The 27,929-nt window shown below is 41.7% G+C and overlaps 1 protein-coding gene across 1 annotated transcript; it reads left to right on the top strand.

Moving 5' to 3' along the window:
- Window positions 1-269: 269 nt before the first annotated feature.
- On the top strand, window positions 270-26,512 carry cers1 (ceramide synthase 1). The gene is made up of 7 exons (XM_084012515.1): window positions 270-1,386; window positions 17,853-18,012; window positions 20,434-20,614; window positions 20,860-21,021; window positions 21,135-21,282; window positions 21,374-21,537; window positions 22,888-26,512. The coding sequence occupies exons 1-7, from the start codon at window positions 1,138-1,140 to the stop codon at window positions 22,928-22,930; spliced, it is 1,107 nt and encodes a 368-aa protein (XP_083868641.1). The 5' UTR covers window positions 270-1,137; the 3' UTR covers window positions 22,931-26,512.
- The last annotated feature ends 1,417 nt before the right edge of the window (window positions 26,513-27,929 follow it).

The following is a 27,929-nucleotide window of genomic DNA, read 5'->3' as shown; positions in this document are numbered from 1 at the left end:
TTAAAAAAGTTTTTTGGTGCTTTTTGTCACTATGATGCACGTTTTGTGTGATATGAAGTATTTTATCCGCACTGTCCCTTTAAGTCATCCTCGTTAATCCTTCAAAGGGTTAAAAAAAAAGAAGATAGCGGGCCCCTAATTACGACCCGCCCCCTCCGTTTTTCCCCTCTCTTCTTCTTTAAGCATACACGTACGTCGCCCTCTTCAGCGTACCAATTGATTTCCATTGAAAGCGGCGCGCGGCTTGTGAAAACGCGGCGGCGCACACACGTCGACCAGAGCGGCAGCGGAGGAGAGGAGGAGGAGGAAGAAGAAGAAGAAGAGACGGCGGCCTCTTTCAAAGGATAATAATCATCATTATTTCATCCTTTTTTTTTCCTCTATTCGCTGGGATAACTTGGCTCCCCGCGCTGGTTTTCTCAGGACCCCCTGCTTAGACCGGAGCGGTAACCGATACGTTACATAAAGGCGAATAACGGACAGATGAGACGTTAGCGCGTATAGCGGTACAATAACCCGCATGTGCTGGCAGGGCTCGGCGCTGGAAAAAAAAAAAAACGCGACACGAACGGGATTTCTGTTTCGTGTGTGCGCGTGAGAGCTCCCGTCACGTTTTTTTGTGTGTAATTTATTCAAGTAGCATATCTTAGCTCGGCCAATGCTGGTCCATTCACTACATTGTGTGCATTTGATTTAACGTAGCTAGGCGGCTAACGATGACGCGCCGGTGTGCGTAGCGGAATGATGATCGGAAGAAACCTCCAGCAGACAGGCGCTAACGGCTCGCAATGATCGTCAGAACCCGTATTTGATAATTGATTGTCAAATACGAGCCGGTGGTGTCCGGTCGCACCCGGTGGGCCCCCGCTGTCATTCATAAAACCGTCCCCGAGGCGAAGATATGGGCCCCGTGTCTTAATTTGGAAAACAAAGAATTAGGCTACTGAAGAGGGTAACGTTAAGCTGGTTAGATAAGCTTGTTTTAGCGTTTACTTGAGCTAGCAAGCTGCTCCGCGGATTAGCCAAACAGTATTGGGACTGGACTGTACCGCTCCCTGCTATCTTTCTGCCCCACAATTGGACTATTTTTTCCCCCCACCTCACGTTTTTTTTTTGTTGTTCTCTCCGCGCACCACGATGAGCGGTCACAGCGGGGACGCCGGGCCGGTGGAGGTGGAGCCCATGCCGGGGTACCTGGACCTCATCACCAGAGCCTCCACCGTCATGCTGGGCGCGTGGACACACTGTAGTTCCTGCGGGCTGGAGCTCTCCAAACGGACCCTCCTGGATAACGCGTACATTACCTGGACCGAGATCGCCCTCTTCTTGTTTTGCGCCTTTTTGTGGACGCAGGTCAGGCGGGGACTGACGGAAAGTCTGTTTCAGGTGGGTGACACACACAATCACAACACACACTGATCCCACACCTCCATCCTCAGCTCCCCAAGGTTAATTCACCGACACCCTTAATTAATGTGTTTAGTAGTTCATTTCTCTAATTAGAGCCCCAGCGCTGCAGAAGCGCTCTGCGCCTCCCATCTCTCAGGAGATGTGACTGAAGGCACACATGCTCCGAGCAGACAGGATGTGTGAAGCAGAGGATGACACATGTTCAACAAATAGATCCAGTTGAAGGCTTATTATAGAAGGGGGCAAGTCAGGATAAGGACAGCGTATATGTATGGTAGTCAGTAAACACCCTTATCTATACTTGGACAAACATTTGAAGTGAACAGGTGTAACAAGCAAGTTTGACATTAAGAATTGTTTTTTTTTGTGTGAGTTTTGGTATATTGACAATCATGATTAGACTCAATTTCCACATGCAGACAGGCATTAGCATTTAATTGCTTTACATTCTAATGATGTTTTATAGTTTAAAATGACCCCAGCCAATAAAGTCCCAATGAAACCAGGGAGTATATTGTGGTGACAAAGCCACTTTTCCTTTACATGTTAAAAGTTTGAAACAAAGAATGCACAACAGTTTGTGTTCACTGAATCGTCCCACATGTACACTGTAAATTATTACCGTAAAAATACGGCCAAATTCTAACAGTAATGTACCGTTATTTCTAAATATGGTAAAATACTGTAAATGTACATACTTTTGGAGCCAAAACCAAGAACAGACATTAACAGTAGACTACTGTAAGATTTAACGGTAAAATACACTACAATGGGAAATATAGCTGTAAAAATACAGGGTTTTTTACGGCAATGTAACATTATTTTTAAATACAGTATAGTACTGTTTGAGGAACAAAAAAATAACAGCAAGTGTAGAATTTTACGGTATAATACAGTATTTTTCTCTTTGTCAAGTCTAACTTGAGCAGTCTGGTCACAATCAAAATCGTGTTGCACCATGTACCATCATCGGACTTCATCTGACATCCTGCTCCTGGATTACTAGGTAAATGCAATCTTACCAGTTATTTTCTGTTGAATACGTTTTATTTTGTCAAAATTACTGCTTGGTGTTATTTGTTGTGAGCTACATGTTGCAAGCAGTGAACATCTGATTTAGTCACATTATTGAAATTCCAAGCATTCACTGTAAACATTAGCTTGCTTGGTCATTAGCAATTTTCTGTATTTCTGTAGGCTATTTGTTATCAAATCAGGGACTAGGCTATATTTTAACATTTTGCTGTGTGACTATTTCAGGTAAAACGTTTTGAGGACATTGTGTTGCTTTTCCAGGTAGGAGAAACTTGCTTGTTTGTGCATTGGAGCCAAAAAGTTGATTTTAACATGCACTAAAGTTATATCGCTGATGTTAAAATTGTATTAACCTGTGGGAGAGTAACTTTAGAGTCTATGTTGGATGAGTGAGATTATTCTGCTCCTACTGTAAAGGCCTCTACATGATAACTTGCAACATGTGTTTTAAAACCTGAAAATGTTAAGACCGAGGAGTGAGTGGTGTTTTTATGGATTTTAATTTATTTTACAAATATGCTTACTTAAATTGTTCAGTGACTGAAAATGTTTGATTGGCTTCAATAAATGTTGTAAGACCATCTCTTGTCTGAGGCATTTTTATACAGCAGTGTTACTGTAAGAATTCCATTCTACAGTACTTATGTGCATTTACAGTAATAAACTGTTTATGGTAATCTCCATAAACAGTTTACAGTAGGAACTGTAAAATAATGGTAACAAATTCCCTGTTAAATTACGGTAAACTACTGGCAGCTGCAGTTGCCAGCATGATGCTGTTATTCTACAGTGTACCTACCGTAATCTGCAACAACAGTTTATTACCGTAAAAAATATTACAGTATCATACTGTAAAGTATATATTCTCTACAGTACACTACCGTAATATTTTTTACAGTAATTAACTGTTGTTGTAGATTACGGTAGGTACACTGTAGAATAACAGTATCATGCTGGCAACTGTAGCTGCCAGTATTTTACTGTAAATTAACGGGGAAATAATTTACAGTGTATTTTTCCGTTTTATCCATTTGTAGCAGTCAATATCATCCTGAAGCTTTTAGATTTCTGTGAGTGCTTTTAGGTACTTTTTTCGAAAATGGCAGTGAGGTCATTAATTGCAATTATGTCAAGCTGCAAGTGATGCAGACTTCCTAACATCCCATTCCCTCCCACTCTTTCTCTCTCTTTCTCTTTCTCTTTCTCTCTCTTTCTATGTCACACACGTGCTATGCTGACATGAGGGGTGAGGATTGCAGATAAAATCTAGTATATGTGACTTGAGATCACAATATCAATATAAAATATAAAAATTATACATTTTCCTGAAAATGAATTTAACAGTTAATTAATACAAAAACTATAAAGGAAAGCTGTTTTGGGACTAATACCTGCTTCAGTGTTTCTTAACATTGATGTAAAAATCATCTAAAAAATCGAATTGCCATCAATCTGCAGATTGATTTTTTAACATTACCCAAAATGGCCTAACATGGCTCAATATGCTACATAAAGAAATGACTAGTTTAAATGGTATGAAAAAATAACAAATCTGCACTATTGTATTTATATTTTATTAATGGTTTTATTCTTGTAAATGAGTCTATTGAGAGCAATGTGCACTCTCAAAACCATAATGTCCTTAAAAGCAGCATCAACAACATTGATGCTCACCACAATACCTCACTCAGAAGCCAGATGCTCTGACACATGGCCCCATGCCCAGGCCTCATATACTCCCTCCCTGCTGCCATGCTGTTGTTGCTGCCAAGGAGGGGCCTTTCGCCACAGATAACTAGGATATGCATGATCGTGGGTGGGGGTTGAGAGTCTACACGTGGTAGATGCTATGACGACGATGCAGTACACTTTAGCTCAGGGCCCCATGTGTGAAGCCAGATGTAGCCCGAGGATGCAAAGACCCCTATGGAACAATATGCCATGCATCCCATTTGCGTTGTGGAGGTCTGTGACGGATGAGGTGTGATTTTTAATGTTGAATTAAGACTCGGCCAGTGTTATTTAGTGCATGTATAACATCACCTTTAGAGTGCTTACATCAGGGATGAAGAGGATGGGTTCGGTGTGAGCTAATGCAATACAAGTATTGATGTTATACATCACAGACACTGAGGTGGGTTGTCAGACTACGCTATTTGAACACGGCTAATTGCGGTGGCTTTATCTATACAGGATGTCTCCTCATTCGTTAAGTTGAACGTTAAGTAAACCACAGAATGCATTTAATAACTGTGCCTTGTCAGTAATGATTGAATCGTGGTTTTTCGTAGTGTTGGTGGTTACACAAAAGCTACGGGCTCTAATGTGTGTACAATATCAGCAGAATAAATGACAAACGGCCGTGAGTACACACACTTAATTAGGCTCAGAGCTCATGAAACATTATAGATATTAAATGTTAGCTTAGACTGTAGTGGACAAAGGCAGTGTGTAATCGCATCCTGTTGTGATCTTAGACGGTGATGGGATGAATATTGGTCCTCTGACATTCTGTGAAGTAAAGACATCAAATGAATGATGCAGGCATCAATATAACTGTCAATCATGGTGATGGACATGTATTTGGTTGGGTTTGTTTTGTTATTAGTTTTTATTCTATATGAATTTCCTCACTTATTTCTTGTTGAGCTGCAAAAATTAGACAATTAAAAGCTTCATTGAAAGTCGAAAGAAAAATAACATTCACAGTAATTGTTCAAGCATTTTTTCTTTATATTTCATAGACCAAACGATTAATTGAAAATATCATCCATACCAATGATGGATGCTGCAGCTCTAATGACTTTACTAGCTCTTCTTGCAGAAGTCGCTGTATCATTTCACATCGGATCCGCCACAAGAGCCGGTGGACGACGATAATTAGTTTCCTGTTTTGTTACTTACTGTACTCCCAGTCATGTTTGAAGAATGACGGCTGACCCATTTAAAAATATCCACTTACTCTCTTCTTCTGCCTTTTTCCGCAGTACAGTAAGATTCCAACGATGAAAGCAGCTTGATCGTGATGCTTGATTATTTATGTGTAGCTTGCAAGTGGTACCACAGTGACCACAGCCAAGCCTTGTTACGATGTGTAACCCCTGCATGTGTGCCACTAATGCCTTCTGGTGGAACCCACTCAATGTGAAACATAAAGAGGAGATAAAGAGATATATATTCACTCTTTGTCGATGCATTGGCATGCCATGGCATCTTCCCGGGGCCCCTGAACTTCCCTTTCTCGATACGTTGGAAAGATTTATATTCTAGACTGATCCATTAAATCAAGGATTCAGTGTCCTCAAGCACACTGCTAGACATAGGACTGTGGACGCATGTTTTTTTTTATGATGGCTGGTCATTGGACTGGCTGTCCAAAAGCCAAAAGCTGGCAATAAAGGAAATAAGGTCAACCTGAATGGATCGATATCTGTCCTCAACTTGTTTACATTTCTGTGTTTATGTTAAGTAAACCATGATCACTTCACATGTCAGTGTGCTTTGGGGTTGGGTGAGGTAAGGTGAGTGTGTGTGGTAGCATAGTAGAAGTGCGTGTGTGCGGTGGAGTGAGTGGTTTTCATCATGTTTCACTTTTGGTTCGATGCTTCAGTGTACAAGCCAGTGTGGGATCAGGTTTAATTAAACACAACTTGTTGATAAGCCACTTGAGCTCTGCTGTTATATAAAAACACGGTGGTGCAACGTGCTCTGCCGACTCATCCACCTGCGCTACTGACACTGTGGCATTTTTAAAATGTGTCCTTTAAGTTAAGTGTTGAAATGTTTGACTTTTGTTTCTGGGAAACGTACAGTGAAATGTCAACATCACCTCGTCTGAACGTCACGTGACCGTGTGAACGTAGCTGTACTCCTTCCTCGTTGTCTTTGCAACTCCACCTCTGCACTGCACGTTTCATGTCTGCGTTGGCCTGCGTGATTCAAATATGTGTTCATCCGGTGGCTTCAGTCGGGCATTGCATTTGTATGATTGTTTGCATTTACAAGTTTGGAAGGTTGTGTTTGCATACAATCATGCATGTGCAACTTCCTGCTCCATTAATGCAAAGCCTCGGTGGGTGAAAGAGTGAACAGAGAGTACACGGGGGGGAAATGCTGTGGAGAGAGAAAAGTTTCGTAATGAATAAAATCATGATACTGAGCTAGAGGAGAGGTGATCAGAGGGGATAAATGATTAGAGCAGGAAGAGACAGTTAGAGGAAGGAAGTAATGGAGAGACGTGACTTTTGAAGTCGCTGTGAATCTGGGGCCAATCCTGCTGAGTCGGCATGCGGCAACCAATCATTAAAATACTTTCATATACATGTTGGTAAAAAGGATGTATGCTCACTCACTCACACACACACACACACACACACACACACACACACACACACACACACACACACACACACTTGTAACCTCTTCCCACCACCAAACTCTAATATATCCAGCTGCGTTTTGTGTTTTTTGAAAACACAAATGCTGCTCGGTGTGGACAAACAAGGCAGGCATCACTCTCATATATGCCTCCCATAGCCCCTCACACACACGCACACACACACGCACACGCACACACACACACACACACACACACACACACACACACACACACACACACACACACACACACACCTCCCTGCATAGAGCCAAGCAGCACCTCCTACCCTTGCTGCTGTTCTAAATGTGAAAGCAGGCTGAGCTTTTGACAAGGTCCGCCAACCACAGATCCCAGATCACCTTCCGCTGAGCACCCTGCTCATTGTTGTGCTTTTATGCCGCAGAGAGCAACCTGATACTGGATTTGTGGTGAAGGGGAAGTGCTATCCATTCAGCCAAAAGTGCCCACTCAGGTGAAAAACTTGCTTGTCGTTTTGACACTGATTGCAAGCAATTGTTTCGGGAGTTTGGTTATTAGGCCTATTAGTTACATCCTCCATCACGCCATCACCTGGCCTGTGAACCAGTGCTCTGTGGGCTTCAGTGTGTCATACATCATAAATACAGAGCACTTATGGGTTCACAAAACTGTCGACCCCACTGTTTCCACACAAAGCTTGTGCTTCAGTCAATCAATCAATAAATGATGCGTCACTGTGCAGATAGATGCAGTTATACAGGTCTATTTATATACCTGTATTATGCATTTAACATTTAAAAAGTTGAATGTATGACGGCTTTGTGCACTGGTAGGGTTAGCTGCCTGCAGGATTGTTCCGACCTTAATGCACAGAGCATCAAGCAGTCCAGTTTGAATGTCCTACTGACGTGTTTGGTGGCCTTTTTTCACGTTTGAACCATTTGGACCCATTACACAAACATTATTTCGACCCTGAGGCATCTTACCAATTGGACGTACAAGTTGGTAAAATAATCAGCAGCTTAAATGATAAGGAAAATAATTGTTTTTCATCAGGTAAATAGAAGAGGATGCAGCGTAACGTATATTATATTTGATGTATTCCATATTTGTTTGCAGAAGACTGTCATACAGCACAATTTAGTACGAGCCTGGCCTCTCTGTATAGACAGCAGCTCTATCAGTGATTCCACTGAAGGTAGATACTCTTTAACAGGATGAATCACAGCTAAAGCAGCCATATGTACCGAAAGCAGGATCATGAATCAGCTCTGTTTGCTGACCGTGACAGTCCGACCCTCCTCTGGTCAACTGGAATGGGCAGCGAGTCCTTGACTGCTACAGAGCTGCTTTGGCCAGCCTCTCGGCCCTTTTTCCTCTTCCTCTCGCATTGTGTCACTTAGTTGCCTTCAGATGGACACAGTGGACAGGATGTCATTAGACAAGAACACACTGTCACTGGAGGCTTCACACTTGGCAGCTGTCTCTCCCCTAACAAGGCCCTCTGTAATAGTGTGGGAGAGCGCAGTGGTCGGAGCGAAGTCGTTTGACCATCGTCTTCATGCACTCTTAGGTCCTGGTGGTTTATTAAGTGCATGTGGTGCTGATGATTAATTGGATGTTTCTCTTTACTTTGAGCTGGATCTCCGAAACATTCGTTGGATGCAGTTAGATATGTTTCTCAGTCACGGTCTCTGTTGCTGTCTGTGGAAGTAACATTGGTATGGACTCACAATCAGAAATGCTGCACTTCTCTCTGCTAAATGTGAACAGAATTGTGACTTTCTTCTCTCTCCTCTTCCCTAAATTCACCTAATCTCCGCTCTATTTCCCTTTTTTTCTGTATCTTTTTTTTCTCCTCTGGACATAACTTCTTATAATCGTTAATCTATTGTGTGTTTTGCCCTCACATGTAATCGTCTCCGTCTCATCCCCGCCCACCATTTGTGAGTTAGCTTCGCGCCGACTTCTGGCAGGGATTTAAAGAGGTTGTTGAAACCAAATGATTATAGCCGAGGTGTGACTCAGAGAAACTACGGTCTTGTTGTCACACTTGGAAATCCACTGAGACATGATATGTTGGCAAATATTTTCCCGGTAGAGGTGATTAATGTAAACTCGTGAGCAGTGTCATAATGAAAAAAAGTTTGTTTTGGTTTGTAAGAGGTAGTTGTCAACAGTATATAGAGTCTTTGAAAGGCAAGTAAAACTATCTAAATGAAAGGTTGTTATTATTAGAGTGATTTGGGGATCAAAACATGTTTTAAATGACCTATTTTCAAGGCATCCTTAAGGGAAATGTTGTATTTAATTAGTCCTTAATTGTTGTATTAATTTTTTGGATTATCAAAGTGAATGTCAGCTAAAATAGATGAAGGGTATACCGCACTGCGTAGCTATAACTAGTAATGTTGGTCTGCCTTCCTCCTTGCTGTAATCCATACCATGAGCCAATAACCTATCCAGACATGCCATCGTCATTTAACTCCATTAGACTTAGTGTAATGAGGCCTATCCTCAATACCGTAGCTATAATCATCAGCCCGAGACTAGCTGCTCTAATGGATAGTGGACTGTTGGTGATAACAGCACACACATCAAAGGGGATGCTCAATACTATATTGATCTTTGGTGTGCTCTCACACCTGTAGTTCGCTTCATTTGGTCTGGGAAGACAACCGCACATTGTTTCCTTTATAGTCTGGGTTTTACAGGCAAAACAAGAGGCTTCTTTAGTAGTTTAGCTTTTTTAATATCACACTAAAATCACATGCTATCATAAAATCCTGGAGTTGCTTTCACAAAACAAGTCCGCTCGGGAGCAGACCTACCTTCTCAGGTGGTCTCAGCTCAGCTGTTTGGTGCTTGCCAGGGTTTGATTGACAGCTTTTACACAAAAAGTTCAACTGCCAGTTTGATTTGTAATTCAGGAGCACAATTGATTTGACTTCTGATTACTTTTTAATGTCTTGCCCATTTGGATCTGTTGATCGGTATCATCCATGGTCAGTCATTAGGTTATATGTGTATTTCCTTAAAGGCAGGTTGCCAGACTCTGCTAGCCAGATTAGCATTATTATTCAACTCCATGTGGCGTCAAGCAAGCTTGTCTTCTTATTGGTTAAAAAAACAACTCTAATCAGATTAAACTGAGTGAAATCTCAACTTTTTTCATTTAGCATAGGCAAATCTTTGCGTTCTTTGCCGTCATACAACGCATTTGTTTTCTCCAAAGTCATTAAAACACTTAACGAGTCTCATTCTATCAAAAAATATAAAATAAATGGCACATCATTGAATTGATTTTTCCCATCTTTAACAATCAACTTTGCTGTCTGTCTAAGAACGTGTGTGTTTGACGTAGTGTCTGAGGGTGGATGATTATAGTGAATCATGAACCATTAGCCGACTGTACATTGATTGGCCTGTTGAAGACACACAAACATTTATTCTCATACACACACATTCTCACTGTGTTACCAATAGCATGGTTAGTGCATTATAAATGACAGCCATATGTCTTCTAGCTGTCAGTTTGGAGAGGAAGCAGCTTGAGTGAATATCTTAACACTTCAGCCTTCACTTCCACTCTTTTTCTATTGCTTTAACCATTCTAGGAATATGAGGGTTATAAATTGTATTGCATTCACATAGTGTTATTCTTTCTGCAGTATAATGGCAGAGACATCATTCAGTATGGAAGTCATCAGACACGAATTAAAAAAACATATGACCAAACATCACAAGCCGTACGCCGACAGCAAAATGAAAAGAAGCGGATGTACAGCTGCCCTCGAATAAAGAGCGCACTGTGTGCTACTTAAATGGCACAGTGTGTCCGTGCAAATAGACTGTTCTGTTGTTCGTGGAGTGTATGAAACTAAGGTTTTTTTCACTTCAAAGCGGACAAAGTTCTATCTTCAGCCAAAACATATTAGCATGGTGGATGAATGTTTGCAATAAGAGCCTGACGCATGAAAAACGTGTTCAATAAACCTCCAGAAGTGCTGTTCCCTATCATGCATGCAATATGATTAGGAAATCCATTTCTCGAGTCAATGTGAATTAAGTGGATAAAATCTGTCCAGCTAGCTTTTCCTGAAGAGGTCTCTCCTGCTGTTTGTTATGCAGCTTTAGCCTTTCTGATCATTGCTGTAGCCCCCTCTAAATAATTGATAAGGCTTTTAGCGACTACTTGACGATGCAATAATACAACGTAGACTACAGAAGATAAAGACACCTAAAAAGGGTTGGCATGAGGACCCGGCATCTACTGTGTTCACTACAGTATGTGAGGAAACAGCACGCTGTAGCCACAGATAAGGAGGATAAATGAATAATCAAAACTAAAACAAGATCTAGAACTAAATCACTACAACATACTAGATATTAAGATACATAATCTTGCTTTTATGTGAACCTAAATATGTAATAGTAGTAATACTGCTAGTAATGGTAATCCTGTGAAAATCTTTAACTTTGATACTCCAGGAGTTACAGTCATTTGAGAACCAATTAGGGAGTTAATGCCCTAACGAGTAGGCTAGACCTTCGTACAGGTGCTCTCTCTTTCTCTCCCTCTGTATACACAAGACAGAAAGGCTTCCTTATTTGAATATATCTATATCCATTTATACAACAGGAAGTGAAACCACTGTGGCTTTAGTTTAGACTCAAAAAAGGTATTTGACGGTTCCTTAGAACTACGAGTGTCACCTGAGGTCATGCAAGTGACAAAGAAAGGTGCTTTACTTTTGTAGACGACATGACTTTTGTATTTGCTTATAATGCTTACTCAGGTGAAATTCGGTCTCTAAGCCTGGATTTTAAATCTCACCTGCGTAACTTCTTGTCTTGTGTTTGTGTTGCTTTGTTTTATTATGCAAATAAAAATAAAAATCACCAGCCAATGCTGGCAGGGCCTCCGAAGATGTACTGCTATATGCCACCACACTCACAAATTGCGGTCGTTTACTCACTCGTGGGTGCCCGGTGTCCAGTCACGTACGTGCAAATACGTTTGCTCAGTGGAGACGGTGTGTCGTCTAATTGTGGGTTTTTATTCAAATCAGTTTCAAATGTTTAGCCGGCCGCTTGGTTCAGCATCAGTATTTGAGCAGTGGCCATCTGGAGGAACGTCTGTAGTTCTGGTGGGCCAGAAGTTTCCATATGGCAAGTCAAAAAACATCACATGCTGTTTGATGATTTGATCCACATGTGCTTATTGAACTTATTGCATCTTATGGCCCATTTATTTTGTTGAAATGGGCAGAACTGTTGTCCCTCAAGGTCCACATCAAGGACATGAGCTTATTTCTCCAACATTTTTTTTTTCAAACCTCACATCTGTTGCCTTCAGGTGCCTGTTGGACAAAAAACAAGTTAAGCAAATCATCGTATAACAAAAGGGGGTAAATATGGGATCATCATCAAGATCTAACCTGATGACAAAGACTGTCTGTGGCTATAGGCTACAAAAAAGAGACCCTATACATTCTTATTTGTTTGTTTCCATATGCAGAAGAAAACTTGTTTAATTACACTGATCATTACTTCATAAAGTTATTTTACCAGCTGCTATAAAGATATATCAAATATATTTAGATAAGCAACAGGTTTTAAACCATCTTATAGTTTGATCTGATCTGAAAAGTGCAGCATATATTCTGTCTCAGTGCGAGTGTGAGTGTGTATAGGTTCCCTCTTAGTGTGAGAAGATTAACGAGTGTTTCTGCTAAGTCTCTCGTATGCCTGGAGTGCCTTTCATCTATTGTCCATTTCCTTTTTTCCTTGTGACACATGAAAATGAACAGTCGACTCATCTCAACAGAAAGCAGGATGTGGATGTGAAGAGGTCAGCATTAGTGACCTGGAGGGGGGGGGATAGGAAAGGACATACAGTACCCATGTTCTCACTGTCCCAGTATGCACACAGGAAACACGGGCTGACGTGGTACCGTCTCTAGTCGAATCCATGACGTTGAGATAATGTGATACGCACCTTAACCCCGCCCCACACTTTAACACTCCCTGATGTGGCAGCCTCCCTGTGATGAGGCCTGTTGCTGTGTTAAGCTGTTGATAATGCAAAGACTTCCATGTCACCGCTTCACATTAAAAGCCCCACACTAATGAGCTAGCTACTTGCAGGCCTCAGACTGATGGTGATGACTGCTAATGAAGCCTAGTTCCAGACAGCTGGTTCACATTCAGCGATTTAATAAGTGTGACCATCAATGGCTGTTTTGGCCGGCTAAATAGGTGGGATTAAGAATGGGGGCATTTTCCTTCATAGTTACTGAGCTACATGCATGATAAACAAGGGGACAAGGCCAGATGAGACTAATGCTGCTGTAGATTACAGATATATTGCTCTGGATTGGTTAAGGTGGCTTAAATTCCAATAAGATATTGGTTAACATTCGCCAAAAAACATCGACAGTTAGATTTGAACTCCCTTAGATCACGCCACCTTTGAAACGCGGGTCCGATGTTGACTCTGGTTTTATCACGGGCACCGTCGCCATCTTTCTTTTTGTCCTTCTTTTCCACCGGTGTTTTCTTCTCCTTGGTTGTTTTGGACCTCCTCGTTTGGGTTTTTAACGAGGAATTGGAAGCTTGTTGCTACTTCCCTCCGCCTCCCCCCTGTGATAGTGGTACGACCCGAGGGGGGAGGGGCTCTGTGTGTGCACGAACACAGCCCTGCGTGCTGATTGGACAGGATGATCCGGGCTCTATCGGATCTTTGCAAAACAAACAACAGCTCTACGTGCACGTAGAGGCACGCTTTTTTTTTCTAAAACCGGATGATTTATGTTGTTCTATCGGAGCGTAGTGTCGGCTTCAGGGAATATGATCAAACAAATGTTGCCGACTGGGACTTTAAACACAACAGAATTGTACCTTTTCACAGATGTCGGCTATATATTTAGATTTATATTGTATGCAAATATAGTGTAAAACTCTGGTCATCCATTTAGCCCCATGTCTGGGAAAAGAAGTAAAGCGAAATCCATGACAGAACTGGGTTTAAAGATGACACTAAGATGGACAAAGTGATGTCAGGTTAAGAAGAGGGATCAGATGTGAATGAGACTGGAGACCTTATTGAAGAGATTCCCACGTGAGCCAGTACCCTGACTCACTGGCCCAGTTTATCTTCTTATGCAACAGGCCAGTGGAGTCCATTCACCCTCTCTCCTCTCGCTCTCCACTTGCTTCAAGGAAGGGGGGGGGGGCATTTTTTGAAGAGAATGAGGGTGAAAGGGAGGGCAATGTGGTGCAGCTGCAGATAAGCAGTGAAAAGGACGGATGAGGAAGGACTCTAATGGAGGAGAGATGGAGGCCATGATGTAGGTCTGTGCCAGCATCTCTGTTTGGTTGCTAAGGTAACCAATTATTTGTCATCAAGTCTCATTAACGCCGACTCTTTTCCTGCTTCTCTTCCGTTTCTTTCACTCCGTCTGTTTTAAAAACACTCTTTAGTTAAAGAATGAGTTTAACCAGGGTCTCTGTTAGAGAGACGGGGGGGCTGTTGAATGGTCGAAGGTCCCAGCTGAGTGTAATTCAAGGCCCTGTCATTTATCCGCCAGAGGACGAGTGGATTATCTGTGTCCTTGACCCACCATACCCCCACTTTGTAGGCTGGCATATACAACTAAAGGGTAGAGGGATAGAGTGGGTGGATAGGACCGAGTGTGATGGTGGGCTGGCTGGCACAGAGGCACAATAATGGAGCCACTGGCAGGCAGTTATATAACCTCTCATCTGCATTTGAACCAAGATGTTGTCCCTGCTGTGTGGTTTTAGCTGCTTAAAGGCCAGGACGGGAACAGCGAGACCTCCTCCGTCCAAAACGAATCAGGAAAAAACATTTCTCCAACAACCGCAAGTAACCTCAAAGACAAATCCGCTGTCAGCTGGTGTCGGGTCACGCCGCCGCCCCTGCGTCTTACCTGCAGTAACGTGGTTCGTACATATTTGGATTTGGGGTTCATTTCCTCTAAAAGCAGGTGTTGCAAAGGATTTAAAGATTAAAACTGGATGTAATCAGGAATGCTCTATAGCCGTGCTGTGAGACGGCAAAATGCAGTTAAAAAATGCATGGGGCTGCGTTGGTGGGGTTTGAGTTGCTACAGGTACAGATTAGGAGAGGAAATGTGATCCAGGGAGTCCAGTTTGAGTAACAGATCCATGAGTTTGAAAGCTTATCAAGACACCAAAAGAGCGGGTTATGTTACTGTGAGGAAGGATCTGACAACTCTGCAAAGTTATCATGGCGGTTATTGTTAAATCATATCAAGTTTTGTGCAGTTTTTCAATTCGAGTTAACTTTTACAACTATGTATTCAGGTTAAGAAGTAATCTACACTATCACTACTTTATCTGTATAACAGATTTTTTTAAACTGAGTTTCTCCACAAAGAATCACACAAAAGCACACATTGCTGTGTTTAACAGCAATGTTTTTAAGATGATTTATCCAGCATTTATCCGCATAATTGACAGATTAGTCAACTAACGAGCTCAGAGGGGGCCGTCGTTGCTGTCTGAACAGGTTATTTAATGTCCTTCTCCACTCTCAGAAAGCAGTGTTTTTTCTGTACTTTACAGTATGCAATCAAAGTTGCCAACTTCAATATGTAACTAGGGCAGTTACAGTACAACCGGCAAGAATACACCGTATAATGTCGCTTTTACACAACTACTTAGTAAAATGTGGCACTGCTTCATAGGAAAACTGTGTCACTGCAACAGTGGCTAGAAGACTATAGAGGTAAATAGCACAGTTTGGGATACGGAGGCATTAGTAAGAGATGTTCAAAGCAGTGGGACAGCAGTAATGATGATTAACAGGTAAGGTATGAACTGAAGAGGCAAGGCTGGTGTCTGCAGTAACCTGTATCAGCTGTGTTCCAGCCTGCGGGAGTGTGTGTAGGCTTATGTTTTTTGTGTATCGGAGGGGGTGATGTGGTGGAAGACTGGCGGTAGGGGGGGGGGCTATGCTGTGTGCTGACAGCTGGCTTCTATAAATAAATGTCGCAGGCAGGGGGGGGAGAGAAAGAAAGAAAGAGAGAGCTGGGAAGAAATAAAGGGGAAGAGAACGGAGGGTGGGAGGGGGTGATAAAGGGACTACAGATGTGCTGAGGGACTTCGAAGAATTCGGCGAGTATCCTGAGCTTCGGGTCACGAATTACCAAATCACATGTCGCCACAGTCCCAGCCAATCGGCCACTCCGGGTGGGATCATGTGCCCGCCTGCATTTGCCTATCCTCTTGTTCGCGTGTCGCTAACCGGAGGACCACAAAGACCAGTGTTGCCCCGTCAGCTTCCTTCCCCGTCTTGCTTTGACTCTCTTGTGTGTGACGCAGGGATCGAATCCAGAAAACAGCAGAAGAAGAAGAGACAGAAACATGAGAGTGAGGCAGAGAGAAAGAAAGGAAAATGTGAAATGAAAGTAAGGATGAAGGACTGTGACGTTTGCGGTGTTTTTTGGGGCACACAGGCAAAGCACCGGAGGGAAACGGTTCCATGAATCCCTCTGAGCGTGACTGAATGAAAACGCATGGCTCAACACGCGACTCTCTCTCTCTCTCTCTCCATTAATTTGTCATGTAGTCGGTCACTGAGCCCGGTCGTATCATATCCTGTAGTCTAGCTGCTTGGTAACGACCGACTGAGACGTACTGTATCACTGACACCGGCAACTTTCACTTTCCTGCCTCCTGTTACACCATTTCATTGCCTTCCAAAGAGGTGTGTGTGTGTGTGTGAGAGGGGACGGCGAGCTGGGTTTGGTTTCCTGTCTTGGCACAGCAAAGACACACCGAACACCTGTCTGTCTTGATGCCAAACTGACGTCCCTATTTTACATGTCATTCTTCACGTCTTTGTGCCTCCGTGATTATAATTCAGAGTTTGTGCTGCCACACTAGAGACAGAGACAGAAGCAGGAGTGGGCAGCGAGATCAGGGAGGAGACGGAGGGAGATAATATGGCCCCCAACGAGTGAGTAGGTGGAGCCGTCGTGTTATCAGGCTGCATCAGGAAGTCAGGAGCCTTCTCTGCGACTTCCTCTATTTCTGCTTGCATAGCAAGCCATAAGCGGACTTGTGAAAGACATGTTTCTGCGGGGAAGACGGTCACATGGCTGTAATGTACTCGAGGTCACTGATGACGGCGGTGTGTGTGCATGTGTGTCAGGAAGAGAAGAGAGTGCAAACGACATCTCCAATCTAACATCTCAACGTGCCAATAACCATCTTAACAGGGTCATCTTACACATTCTGTCAACCACAGTATGAATGAATGAAACTCACAGGTCTAATGTGTACAGTAGGTTTTAGTTCGCTTCTCTGCTCCAAAAACATACCATTGGTTTGACCTTTAAGACACTGATGCAAGCGTGTTTCATGTGATGTATTTGTGGCTGTTTATTGTTAAGATACAATGTACAGCATCCTCTAGATGCCTTGATATTCTTGTTTTTATTAATATTTTTATTTATTTATTATTTTTAAATGTTAAACTTTATTTTATTATTGGCTTGTTTTAATGGGTTTTCTTTTTCTCCAATGCTTTTAATGTTTTATGTAAAGCACTTTGAATTGCCCTGTTGTTGAAAGGTGCTATACACATAAAATTGCCTTGCCTTGCCTTAAATAGATGTCTCCGTTCTAACATTCTTTTAGACCATTTTGTTTTCTGCAGCCAGTCTTTATGAGTTCACAAAAAATGTGCCTAAGGTTGTCGGAACAATTACAACCCCTTTAAAACCATCTGTGGTCCAACTGGCCAAAAACATTTGAGTCTTTACAACAACAAAAAAAAACTCTCAGCCTTACATCATGGAACAACAAACAGTTTATTGCAAAAGAAGAAAAGAAAGCAGATTATTTCAGCTTAGAAGCTGCATTAAAAGTCTGTAAAGAATCCATGTGGTGAATTGTTTGCACATTTTGAATCCGCATGCTTAAAGAAGCACCTCACGTCAGCGTGACTTCCTCCGGCCCGTCTGACAGTTTTCCCTCTCTGCTCTGTCCCTTGCAGCCTCTAGCACAGTGGTGCAGGCTGCTGCCCAAAGATGCTGCCAAGATGCCGGAGAGCGCGTGGAAGCTGGTCTTCTACACCATGTCGTGGTCGTACAGCACCTACCTGCTCTTCTTCACCTCCTACACCTTTTTCCACGACCCCCCCTCTGTCTTCTACAGTAAGACACACAACACTGTGAACTGATAGCATCAATTAAAGGTTTAGCAGTTTGGGCACTTGTATCGGGATACGCTCATTGAATGACTCCTCGTCACGTCTAAGGAAAGAGCCTTTAATGGTTCAAATAATCCGTCAGTATTTAACATGTTGAATTGAAACTGAATGTTTTCCTTGTAATTCCTTTTCTGTGTTTGGAGCGGGTCCATATTAGATACAAAACGACATCAGGAAAAGCATGTTTAATAGTGCTGTTACGGAGATATATTCTTTGCTAACCTCTCAAACTGAAGCCATTTATGAAACAGCAGGGAGCACGCCCTAATCCAATAGAACCTCTGTGGGGGTAAATGCCACTTTGAGTATTCAAATAGAGGGATATTTATAGCAGTGCATTCTGGATTTGCAGCCTGGTGGTTCATGCATATTCCAAGCTTTGAAGTGATCAGCTGTTACAATACAATAAGTTTTTTTAATCTGCATAATTGTACCTTTGGATGAATAGCACTGCATTATTATAGCGGTGGATATATGTGTGTGCAATGGGGATTAAATCCTTTCATGGTCTCTATGTGTCCTGCGTCAGGCATGGAGGTGTCAGGGCTCCGGATCACTCTGAGTGGAGCTATCGAAGACCGGTTGACGGTGCCAGCTTCATCTTTAATGGCTGCATTACCCCTAATAGCTGTCAGCCTGAGATGTGTGCTGGAGCAGGGTTTTTTTTTAATTTGGCTGGACTGTTAGAGAGAGGGCGAGGGAGAGGGCAAGGGAGAGAAATGAGAAGCTAAAATGAGAGGAATGTATTTGGGTAAATAGGAGAATTCAAAGTCACAGTCGTGGCAGTACTGAGGAGGGGTCTGTATTCTCAAGAGAGGAGAGGGGAAAAAAAGACTCGGACTCCAGGAGAAAATACAAGTTTGCAGTTCCCATGCCTTCTCTTGGCAGCTCTTCTGTTGGGATCCATCTAGCAGCCTTCTCCTCAATGTTTAATGATGGAAGGGCCGATCAATAAACATTATACACCGCCCGAGCGTAACCAAATCCCACCAGAGACAAACCTTACTCAAACATCGGAGGGGAAAGTTTCCGTCCAACATCTGATAGGTTTGAGACAGTAGCTAGCCTCGGAGCCTTAACGCACTTTTGGCCTGTTTAGTCTTCAGTGTTACTTTAGAAACCCGCTCTTATTCCCCTGAGGTTAAAGCGGATCCCTTCAGCCTCTGGAAGTCATTGTATATCGCTCAGTATCTCAACATATAGTGGGTCTACTCTAATTGTGTCCCTAGGGGTGTGTTTGTGTATATATATATATATACAATCATCCTGCTGTTTAACAACATCAATTATCTGACAATGACCTCACAAGGATGAATCCTCTATTGCTTCTCTGCGGGTTGGTCCTGTCAATGTCTTTAAATTAAAGATTAACATTATGGATGGCAAATGCAAGGCAAATTAATTATAAAATGGAAACACAGAATAATGAAATGGAATAAGTGGCACAGTCTGCATTGGTTTAATGCGAATGTATTTCACGTCAAACATTATTTGATTAACCGTTTGTAATGTCATTATTTTTCCAGCACGAAGAAGCATTTGTAATTTGTTGTCCTGCTTTTAATTCACAATGTTTGAGACTTTTGTGAGACGATGAGTAGTGAGACGAGTGCCTCGACAGTGAGGGGGAACGTGGACGCAGTTTAACAGAATTGGGATGCGGCCCCTGTATACATACACACACAAACACACACATACAAGGAAACATGAATGAAAACATCACTTGAGCTCAAAAAAGACAGCGGTTAAACTTGTAGTTAGCTCTGTGACCACTAAGTCCTAACCAAAGAAAGAACAAGTCATGCTGTTTTGCAAAAATGAAAATCACTTTAATCAAATGCCTTTAATCAAATGGGCCTACAAGTTTGAACTCACATCTTATTCAGGGCTTATGAATACGAGTGTCAGCTCGCAGATGTGCCGAGGCTGATGTCAGCTTTCAGGTTGTAATCAGGGAAGCACTGGATAATTGTGGTGCAATCAAGCAGGTAGGTGTGTATATAATTAGGTGAATACCCACAAGGCATCAATATCTTTAGCAAGTTCAGCACAGATAATCAATAACATTGGATATTCACAGATGCTCACATCGAAAAATACCCAATTTAAACAGAACATAGTGTATATATATATATATATATACTATGTTCTTTTTAAGTTCTATTTAAATTATATACTGACGTTGGTTACCTGCATCAAAGTATCACAAATATATCTTTCTCAAATATGTCTTTCTCTCTTTAAAGAAATAATAATACACATGTTGCCATTTTTCTACATTCATAATTTGACAGTTCATAAGTTAATTCTAAAGTAAAAGCTGACTGATTGTTGATGTGTGTATGTTTCCTGCCTGTTTCTCCAGACTGGCAGAGTGGTATGTCAGTGCCTACAGACATCGCCATCGCCTACCTGATCCAGGGCAGCTTCTACGGCCACTCCATCTACGCTACGGTCTACATGGACGCGTGGAGGAAGGATTCAGCCGTCATGGTGGTGCACCACATCATCACACTGGCACTCATTAGCTTCTCCTACGCCTTCAGGTGCGTTGGTTTGGTGGAATGTGTTTGCCTTAAAAAGATTTGCTTTTGACCCTGATAGGTTTTGGATGAGCATAAAACCACATAAGTCATATGTGTGATTTACTTGGTTGGTTTAATGCTTTTCTGGTTGTACTCCCCAAACATTAGCACTGAGGTCGTCGGTTTGATTCTCCAAAAATGCGAAAGGCGCCACCTTTTAAAGGACTTGTATTAGAAAAGAAGCTAAAACATTCCCTGCCCCTCAGATACCACAACGTAGGGATCCTGGTGTTGTTCCTCCACGACATCAACGACATCCAGCTGGAGTTCACCAAGCTCAACATCTACCTGAAGTCCAGAGGAGGAGGCTATTACCTGCTCAACGACGTGCTGTCCAACATGGGCTCCGTCAGCTTTAGCATCACCTGGTGAGGCTCAACAAACACAAACATGTAGTCTCTGACTCCTTTTTGAAGAATAGATGCTTGAATCGATGAATAGACATGAATTTCTATCTCTGGTGTCAATTGTGTCCTCTTAGGTTCTGGTTCCGTCTCTACTGGTTTCCTCTTAAAGTGCTGTACGCCACATGTGTGTCGAGCCTGCAGTCCGTCCCCAACATCCCCTTCTACTTCTTCTTCAACGCTCTCCTCCTGGCGCTCCTGCTCATGAACATCTACTGGTTCTTGGTGAGGACACACAGGTTTATTAATGAAATCCAAAACGTCACACAATCTAACCTCTTTTTTTGGTGTGTTTCCTGTTCCGTTTCCTGTGTAGTTCATTGTGGTTTTCGTAGTGAAGGTGCTTAAGGTGAAGGAGGTGAACGACGTCAGGGAGTATGAAGACGAGGACGGCAGCAAGGCGGCAGCCGGCGGCCTTCCCAGAGTACCGCGGGCACAAAACCACGATAATGATGCTGGACATCACAACTCAGCCCAGGGGTGAGCTAACTCCAACAGTCAGTTGTTTAATCTGAGAGAGCGACCTCTGGGAGGATAAATACCACCAACTGCTGCCGGGTTTTCACTGTCAATGCAGTTTCGGGTGCTATGTCAACATCAATAAATCATTAGGTTTAAGACAGTTCATTATGGACACATGAACAAGTGTGAAGGGAAGATCTGTTGCAGTAGTTTTTTTTAATTATCTTCTTACAAAATCAATATTTCATGAATAAAAACCCATTTAAAGTTGACTTGATATGCAAATGTAGCTAGGTGCACAAACACAAGAGTCTCAGTGACCTGCAGCTAAATGAGATGAATGAACGTCAGCATGCTATCATGCTCACAGTGACAGTGTTAACATGCTCATGTGTAGTAGGAATAACATCTTTCTTGTTAACCTTCTCAATCGAGTGCGTTAGCAGCATGCTAATACTTGCTAATTAGCGTTAAAGTACAGCGGAGCCTGAAGCAAATATTAGCTGTTAGCGTGGCTAAGAAACATTTCTCAATATAAATATGGTCGAATAGTTCCTGTTGCCTCTGAATATCTAAAACTAACAACAATTTAAATGCCCTTAACACATTGAACACTTGATTTTAAAGAGAGGTTGGTCCCGAATATTGTATTGAATAAAAGCTATGATGTTGGAGCTTTTATATGGAGTTATGACATTAGCATTAACAGGAATTGACTATCCGTGCCACTGCCATCAGTTTGATACCTCTTAATAATTAGCCGACTGTATTGCTGCTGCTTACATACAGTCAGACAGACGTTCATATAGTTGCACAATAGTGGTCTCTTCCTATGTGAACATTTCTACTCAGCACTTTGCAATAGTGAACTCTAAACAAGAACATGCTAACTCGACGAAAAACCGAAGAATATCTGTTTGTGTCTTTATCGTAACTCATGGATTCATCTATCTTTATCTGCTGCCTTGAGCCTCGTGGCCGACTGTCATGTGTACCTTTCATGCTGCTGATTATCACAGCAGCCTTTGCCCACTGAAACTCTGAAGACCCTGAAACTGATAGCTATTCATACGTTAGCAGAAAAAAACTGAGCTGTGGTGTCGTGGCACTTCACACTTCTCCACTTGTAGATTCAACTTCTGTAACCGGCGGCCCTCGCAGGTCGATCGCCTCAAAAGAGCCATATGGAGATGTGATTATGTGGCACTTCTTATCTGCCTGGCCTTGACCGCTGCTGATATCCTTCTCTGCCTGCTAATGCCTCACACCTGCTGATCCCCTCACCCCCAGAAGCGTATTCTCCTGTCAGGGAGCTAGCCTAGCAGTTAGCTCTCAGTCCCCTGACTCTCCATTGTCTCCCTTTTGTAGGAAGCACGCACAGAACGGGGTCACCAAAGAGAAGCATCTATAACAGGCTCTCCGTCGCCACCACCTGGCACTGGGCTACAATTACAAGCAAGACCAGACACCCTCCTTGGATGGCCCTCCGAAAAAAAAAGAAAAAAAAAAAAAACGTGGCTGAAGAGAAGAGTGTCACAAACAGAAAAGAAATGAGGGGGAAATAGGAAGTTTGGCTGCAGTGAGTTTTTGCTCCTTTTTATTTGTTTTTAGAACGTTTAATTTCATCGCTGTCATTTTGTTTTTATTAGAGCACTGTGAATGTTATTTCAGGTTTTGTGTTATTGTTGCTAACTTTACTATTTGATAGATTCAGTAGAAACAAGAAGCAGTTTTGAGTGAGAGTTGGACTGTGATTGTCACGTAGTGGTTCAGGGTGACCCCCAATCATCACCGTCACCCTGAACAGCCCCGCAGCACCCAGGCAAGGAAAAAGGTTCTGTAGTGGTTCTGTAGACATTTACACAACCTTTAGCAACCTGGCACACAAGCAATATGCTAATTCTATAGGGGCAAAGCTGTGTTTGCGAAATTCCAATGAATTCCTTTTTGTCTTTTAACCTCCGTCCATCTTCTCTGACACAAGACGTGAAGAGAAAAAGGCTAAACATCGTGACTCGTATGGGAAATATTGTGTTCTCTGTATAATTTTTCCACCGCTGTAGTGATGCAGAACAGCCGACCTGGCTTCGTCTGCTGCTGTTTCACCACATGTATTGATTTTCATATCATTGCACAAGTCAGTGGTGGCGACCGCACAGCTCTGGCGTCCATTAGGCTGAATTTAAAAGCCACATTGGTGTGTGTGTGCAGACGTGTGTGTGTGTGTGTGTGTGTGTGTGTGTGTGTGTGTGTGTGTGTGTTAGGTGTTTCAGGATGGATGTAGCTGAATCTTTTAAATCCTTCACAACATTTCACCTCTTAGTTTTGATTTCTTTTTACATGTTATCTCTTGTACTGATGATCAACATACATTGGAAATATTTAATTGTATAGAAAAAGCTTTTTATTCTTTCCTCTTTTTTTTCCATTTGTTGGGAAGCATCTGTTGCTGCACTGACATGAAGGCATACAAGCTGGTTGCTGATTTAATGACAGCAAATAGCTAGAATTGATTGACTTGGTTTTCAGTATCATCCTCATCTTTTAATTTGTTTAACCAATGTGGATTTGATTAATATTTATGACTAGTTCGTGGGCGACGGCGGTAATAACCCAGAACTTGTGTAAAGATACAGATTAGTATGATTTTGAAGAAGAAAAAAAAACATGTATGCACACATTATGGTATTCAGGAATGCATGATATCGAATGATTTTGGAAATATGCTAGGAATTGTCTTACAATGAAGAAAAAAAAAATCCTCTAGCTATGTAATCATGATGTCTTTATTAATGTCTAAAAATGATTCTAAAAGTGATCTTTCTTTCAAGCAGCGGTGACCACTTGAACACACATAATGTTGGCTGACAAACATACAAACCAGTGTGTGATAGATTTTATCTGGCATCGAAATTTGTATATTTTAAGATATATATATAAGAGATGGGATTAAAGTCCCAGGAATCCCACATATGGGATGATTTTTTGAACAAATTCAATTAAAGTGAATTAGACGGGGTTTCCCAGGATGCCACTGGTTTACTGTGTGTGTGTGTGTGAGTGGAAACGGCTCTTGCATCTGTAAAACTAAGGGATGTTTCTACTCTTCCCACCTTCTCGATCAAATTCAAGCTCTTGTTTGGATGAACAGCATGCTTGTGGTGCTGGAGCAGGCCACGGATGTCGTGCTGTTTTTAGTTTATCTGTTTGTCTTCCTCGATCCCCACATCCGCACATGTGGCGAGTTACAACTCATTTTTAATTTTATATGAAACAATTATTGCTGTAGTTCAGGTTATTATTGATTAGTTTTTTTTTGGAATTGCTGCTGTTTTTTCCCTACTCTGAGAGCACTGTTGGTATTCCACTTTTATTTGATTTCCCTGCTGTGTACGAGTCGGTGACTGTCTGCTCAGATCGGATATTTCCAGGGAGAGTCGTTTCCTTCATCTACCTTTACAAACATCTGGATTTAGTCTCAGATTTCTTCCTGTTCATCTGAATGCTGGCTCACGCTCATTTTTACTGTAGTTGTCATACAGCTGTACTGTAAAGTAACATGGTTCATCAAACATGTTGCTGTGTGTTATATATCAGACATCCAGAGTCCCGTGGCTGACTGGTTTTACTAGCATGGCGTCCCGGCAGGAAGTGACCTCGGAGGTCTCGACTGCTCCACTGTTAGCATAGATGAGCCATAAATTGCTGATATTTTTTGTGAATGGTGACAGCTGACCGGAGTGAAGTTTGCAGTAAACCCACAAAGACCTGAGGATCTGGATTTAGTGCGACTCATTCCTCAAGTCTGGTCCGGTACTGTGTGGACCGTCGATCTCTCCCAAACTAACTGCTACTAGGGGTGGGCGATATGACGATATTCTATACTGTTTACACCACGGTGTCAATTTTGGAAATATTGGATTTCATATTTTTGCATCTAAAGTACATTGTCTTTTCAGGTATTTACTTTGATGACTTACCCAACCCTCTGAAAGTTTAATACATCATCATGTATGTCAGTAGGATATGAAATACATTGTGTTCATGTCGCCCACCCCTAACAACTACTGAGACGTGACGAAACCATCTGAAATAGAAGGAAAACATTTTTGAAATTGTCGTTTTTTTTCTCTTTTCTGTATGGATTTGGCTGATTCTTAATTAAGCATCTGAAACGTTGGAAAACCCGTTGCGTGTGAAGCTCAGTTCAGTCAGACAACTCGGGTTTGTTAACGCAGAGACTTGATGTTCAGGCTCTGACCTCGTCACTCCCCGTTCCCAAACACCGAGATCAGCTCAAAGAAGATCAGGGAGTGACGGTGAAATGACGAGGCGGCAAAGATTCTGTGGATTTGTGTTGCAACAACTAGGAGTATGATCTATTTAGCCTCTAACCTCTTTACTCCCTGATCTTAATGTATGGAAACGTGGTATAAAATGTTGTTCTGCCTGAGCTGGCTCGCAGGCTTCGCCTCCATCGCGACACAAAGTATCTTTGACGAGTGCTTCGATTGTGCCAAAATGTCCGTTCACATTACGAGGCAAGTGTTTTTTGGGAGATGGTGACGAGCGAAGAGGAGAGCTAGTAGAGAACGACGGGCAGGAAAAAGCCCTGCAGGTATTTCTTCTAAATTGCACTGTAATTTATTAGTATTATTTTTATTGTTCATTAGTAGATCAAAATTGGGAAAGGGAAAAAAAATGGGAATTTTTATGACTTTCTGGGGATGAAAAGGTAACAAACTTGTTAATTTGAAATGGATATTAATAATACCTGTTTTCCAGATCATTGATACACTGTAATTGATTTTTTTTTAATGAACCTTTGTTGTTTTTTCCCCCCCAAACTCAACAATAAGACCAATTTCTAAATCTGACCACTTGATAAAGACATACTTGCTCTTTTGTAATGCAATTTGAACACCATTCAGCCAATGTTATCGTTTCGTTCCCCCCCCCCCCCCACAAAATAAAAACATGTCAGTAAACAAGAGTCGTGCTCCTTGTGATTTCTTTTAATTCATTTATTTTGTTTTAAATCACAACTGATATATTGATTGCAAAGATCAAGTGTTGTGGATGAGGTGAAACAGAGTTCAGACCAGAGGAGAGTTCAGTTCAGTGCACAAATGGAAAATAACCGCTTCAATAAATAAAAAAAAAAAATATTCAAATGTACCACACCACAGTATTTCCCTCAGGTTGGTAAAAACGGAAGGCGGTGGGGTCACAGGTCATGCAGTAACATGGAAAATACAAAATGGCAAATAAACAATTAACACACCATTCACCCACAACAAGGCAAGACGAGGGTAGAGAGAGATCAAGGAAACACTGCAGTATTCATTTTCCACGCCAATATCGCCTGAAATTAATCATCTAGGTATGTTTTAAGACTTTTGTCCCCACTTTATCCACAATGTGTCATTGTCCATTTTAAGACCTCCAGTGTACGAACACTGCAGTGCCGGCTCGACCAAAATATTCACTTTTAAAAATCTGATTAAGTCAAATCACATTATTGCTACGGTCAGCAAAAAGGTCCAATTCAGCACACGTTTTCTACTGATAAAAAAGGAGTAAAGGGGGAGTTTTTATCTCGCCATGATGTGTAGGCGTTGTACTATTACACACTTAACACATGCTCTGATTAGACAAACATGTTGACCTTTATTTAACATGAGATAAGTCAACGTCACCAGCCAGGTTCTCTTTATCAATTCTGGTTTTCTTCAAAGCAGTAAAAGTAAGACACATCAAGTCACACATGAAGAGGACGTAAACCTCGAAAAGGTGACACAAAAAGTATCAAAAGAAAATGTCAAAGGTGGAATCTGCTTTACATTTCTATAACATTTATTTAACAGGGACAACGGGGATATTAATACATACAATAATTATTTAGTAAAGATATTTTAACCATTCTATTCTTTTAATAAATCCACTACCAAGCCTATGAAATCAGGATCATCTAGACACTACTTCACATTTTATTTAGACAGGTTGTCTTATCCGTAAACAATATTGGGAGTCATTTTCGCTGTGCATTTAAAAAGGATAAGTTCAGTTTTTACCCCCCAAGTCTGTCTCAACGCAACACTCACCTGCCCATATAATCAATTAGAAGTTGACTGACAGCTTTAAACACAAATACCAAACATGATTAATGTGATGAGTTGCCTTTTATTATGTTTAATATTGCTGTATTTTGTAGTTTGTTCTGTTAGCTTGAAGAAATAATGTTGACAACCTTCACCTGACTCTGAAAAGCTGCATTTTCTTTACCACTTTCTGACATTTATAGACTAAGCGATTGATTAATAACAAAAAAAGAATCAAAAGATCATTGGATAAAAAACAATCTATAATCCTGTCAATGCAAAAAAAAATGAGGCCAAGTGGGTATCATC

Source organism: Eutrigla gurnardus (genome assembly GCF_963514095.1).
Source record: "Eutrigla gurnardus genome assembly, chromosome: 6".
In the NCBI taxonomy this organism is placed as follows: Eukaryota; Metazoa; Chordata; class Actinopteri; order Perciformes; family Triglidae; genus Eutrigla; species Eutrigla gurnardus.
Note: the sequence above shows the minus strand (reverse complement) of the source record. Positions and strands in the feature narration are given on the sequence as shown.

What these genes read in the sequence shown, in the direction of transcription:
- cers1 (XM_084012515.1), top strand. Translation starts at nt 1,138, where the DNA reads ATGAGCGGTCACAGCGGGGACGCCGGGCCGGTGGAGGTGGAGCCCATG. An exon ending in GTCAGCTTTAGCATCACCTG is followed by an intron (nt 21,022 to 21,134) that starts GTGAGGCTCAAC and finishes GTGTCCTCTTAG; the next exon opens with GTTCTGGTTCCGTCTCTACT. An exon ending in TGAACATCTACTGGTTCTTG is followed by an intron (nt 21,283 to 21,373) that starts GTGAGGACACAC and finishes TTTCCTGTGTAG; the next exon opens with TTCATTGTGGTTTTCGTAGT.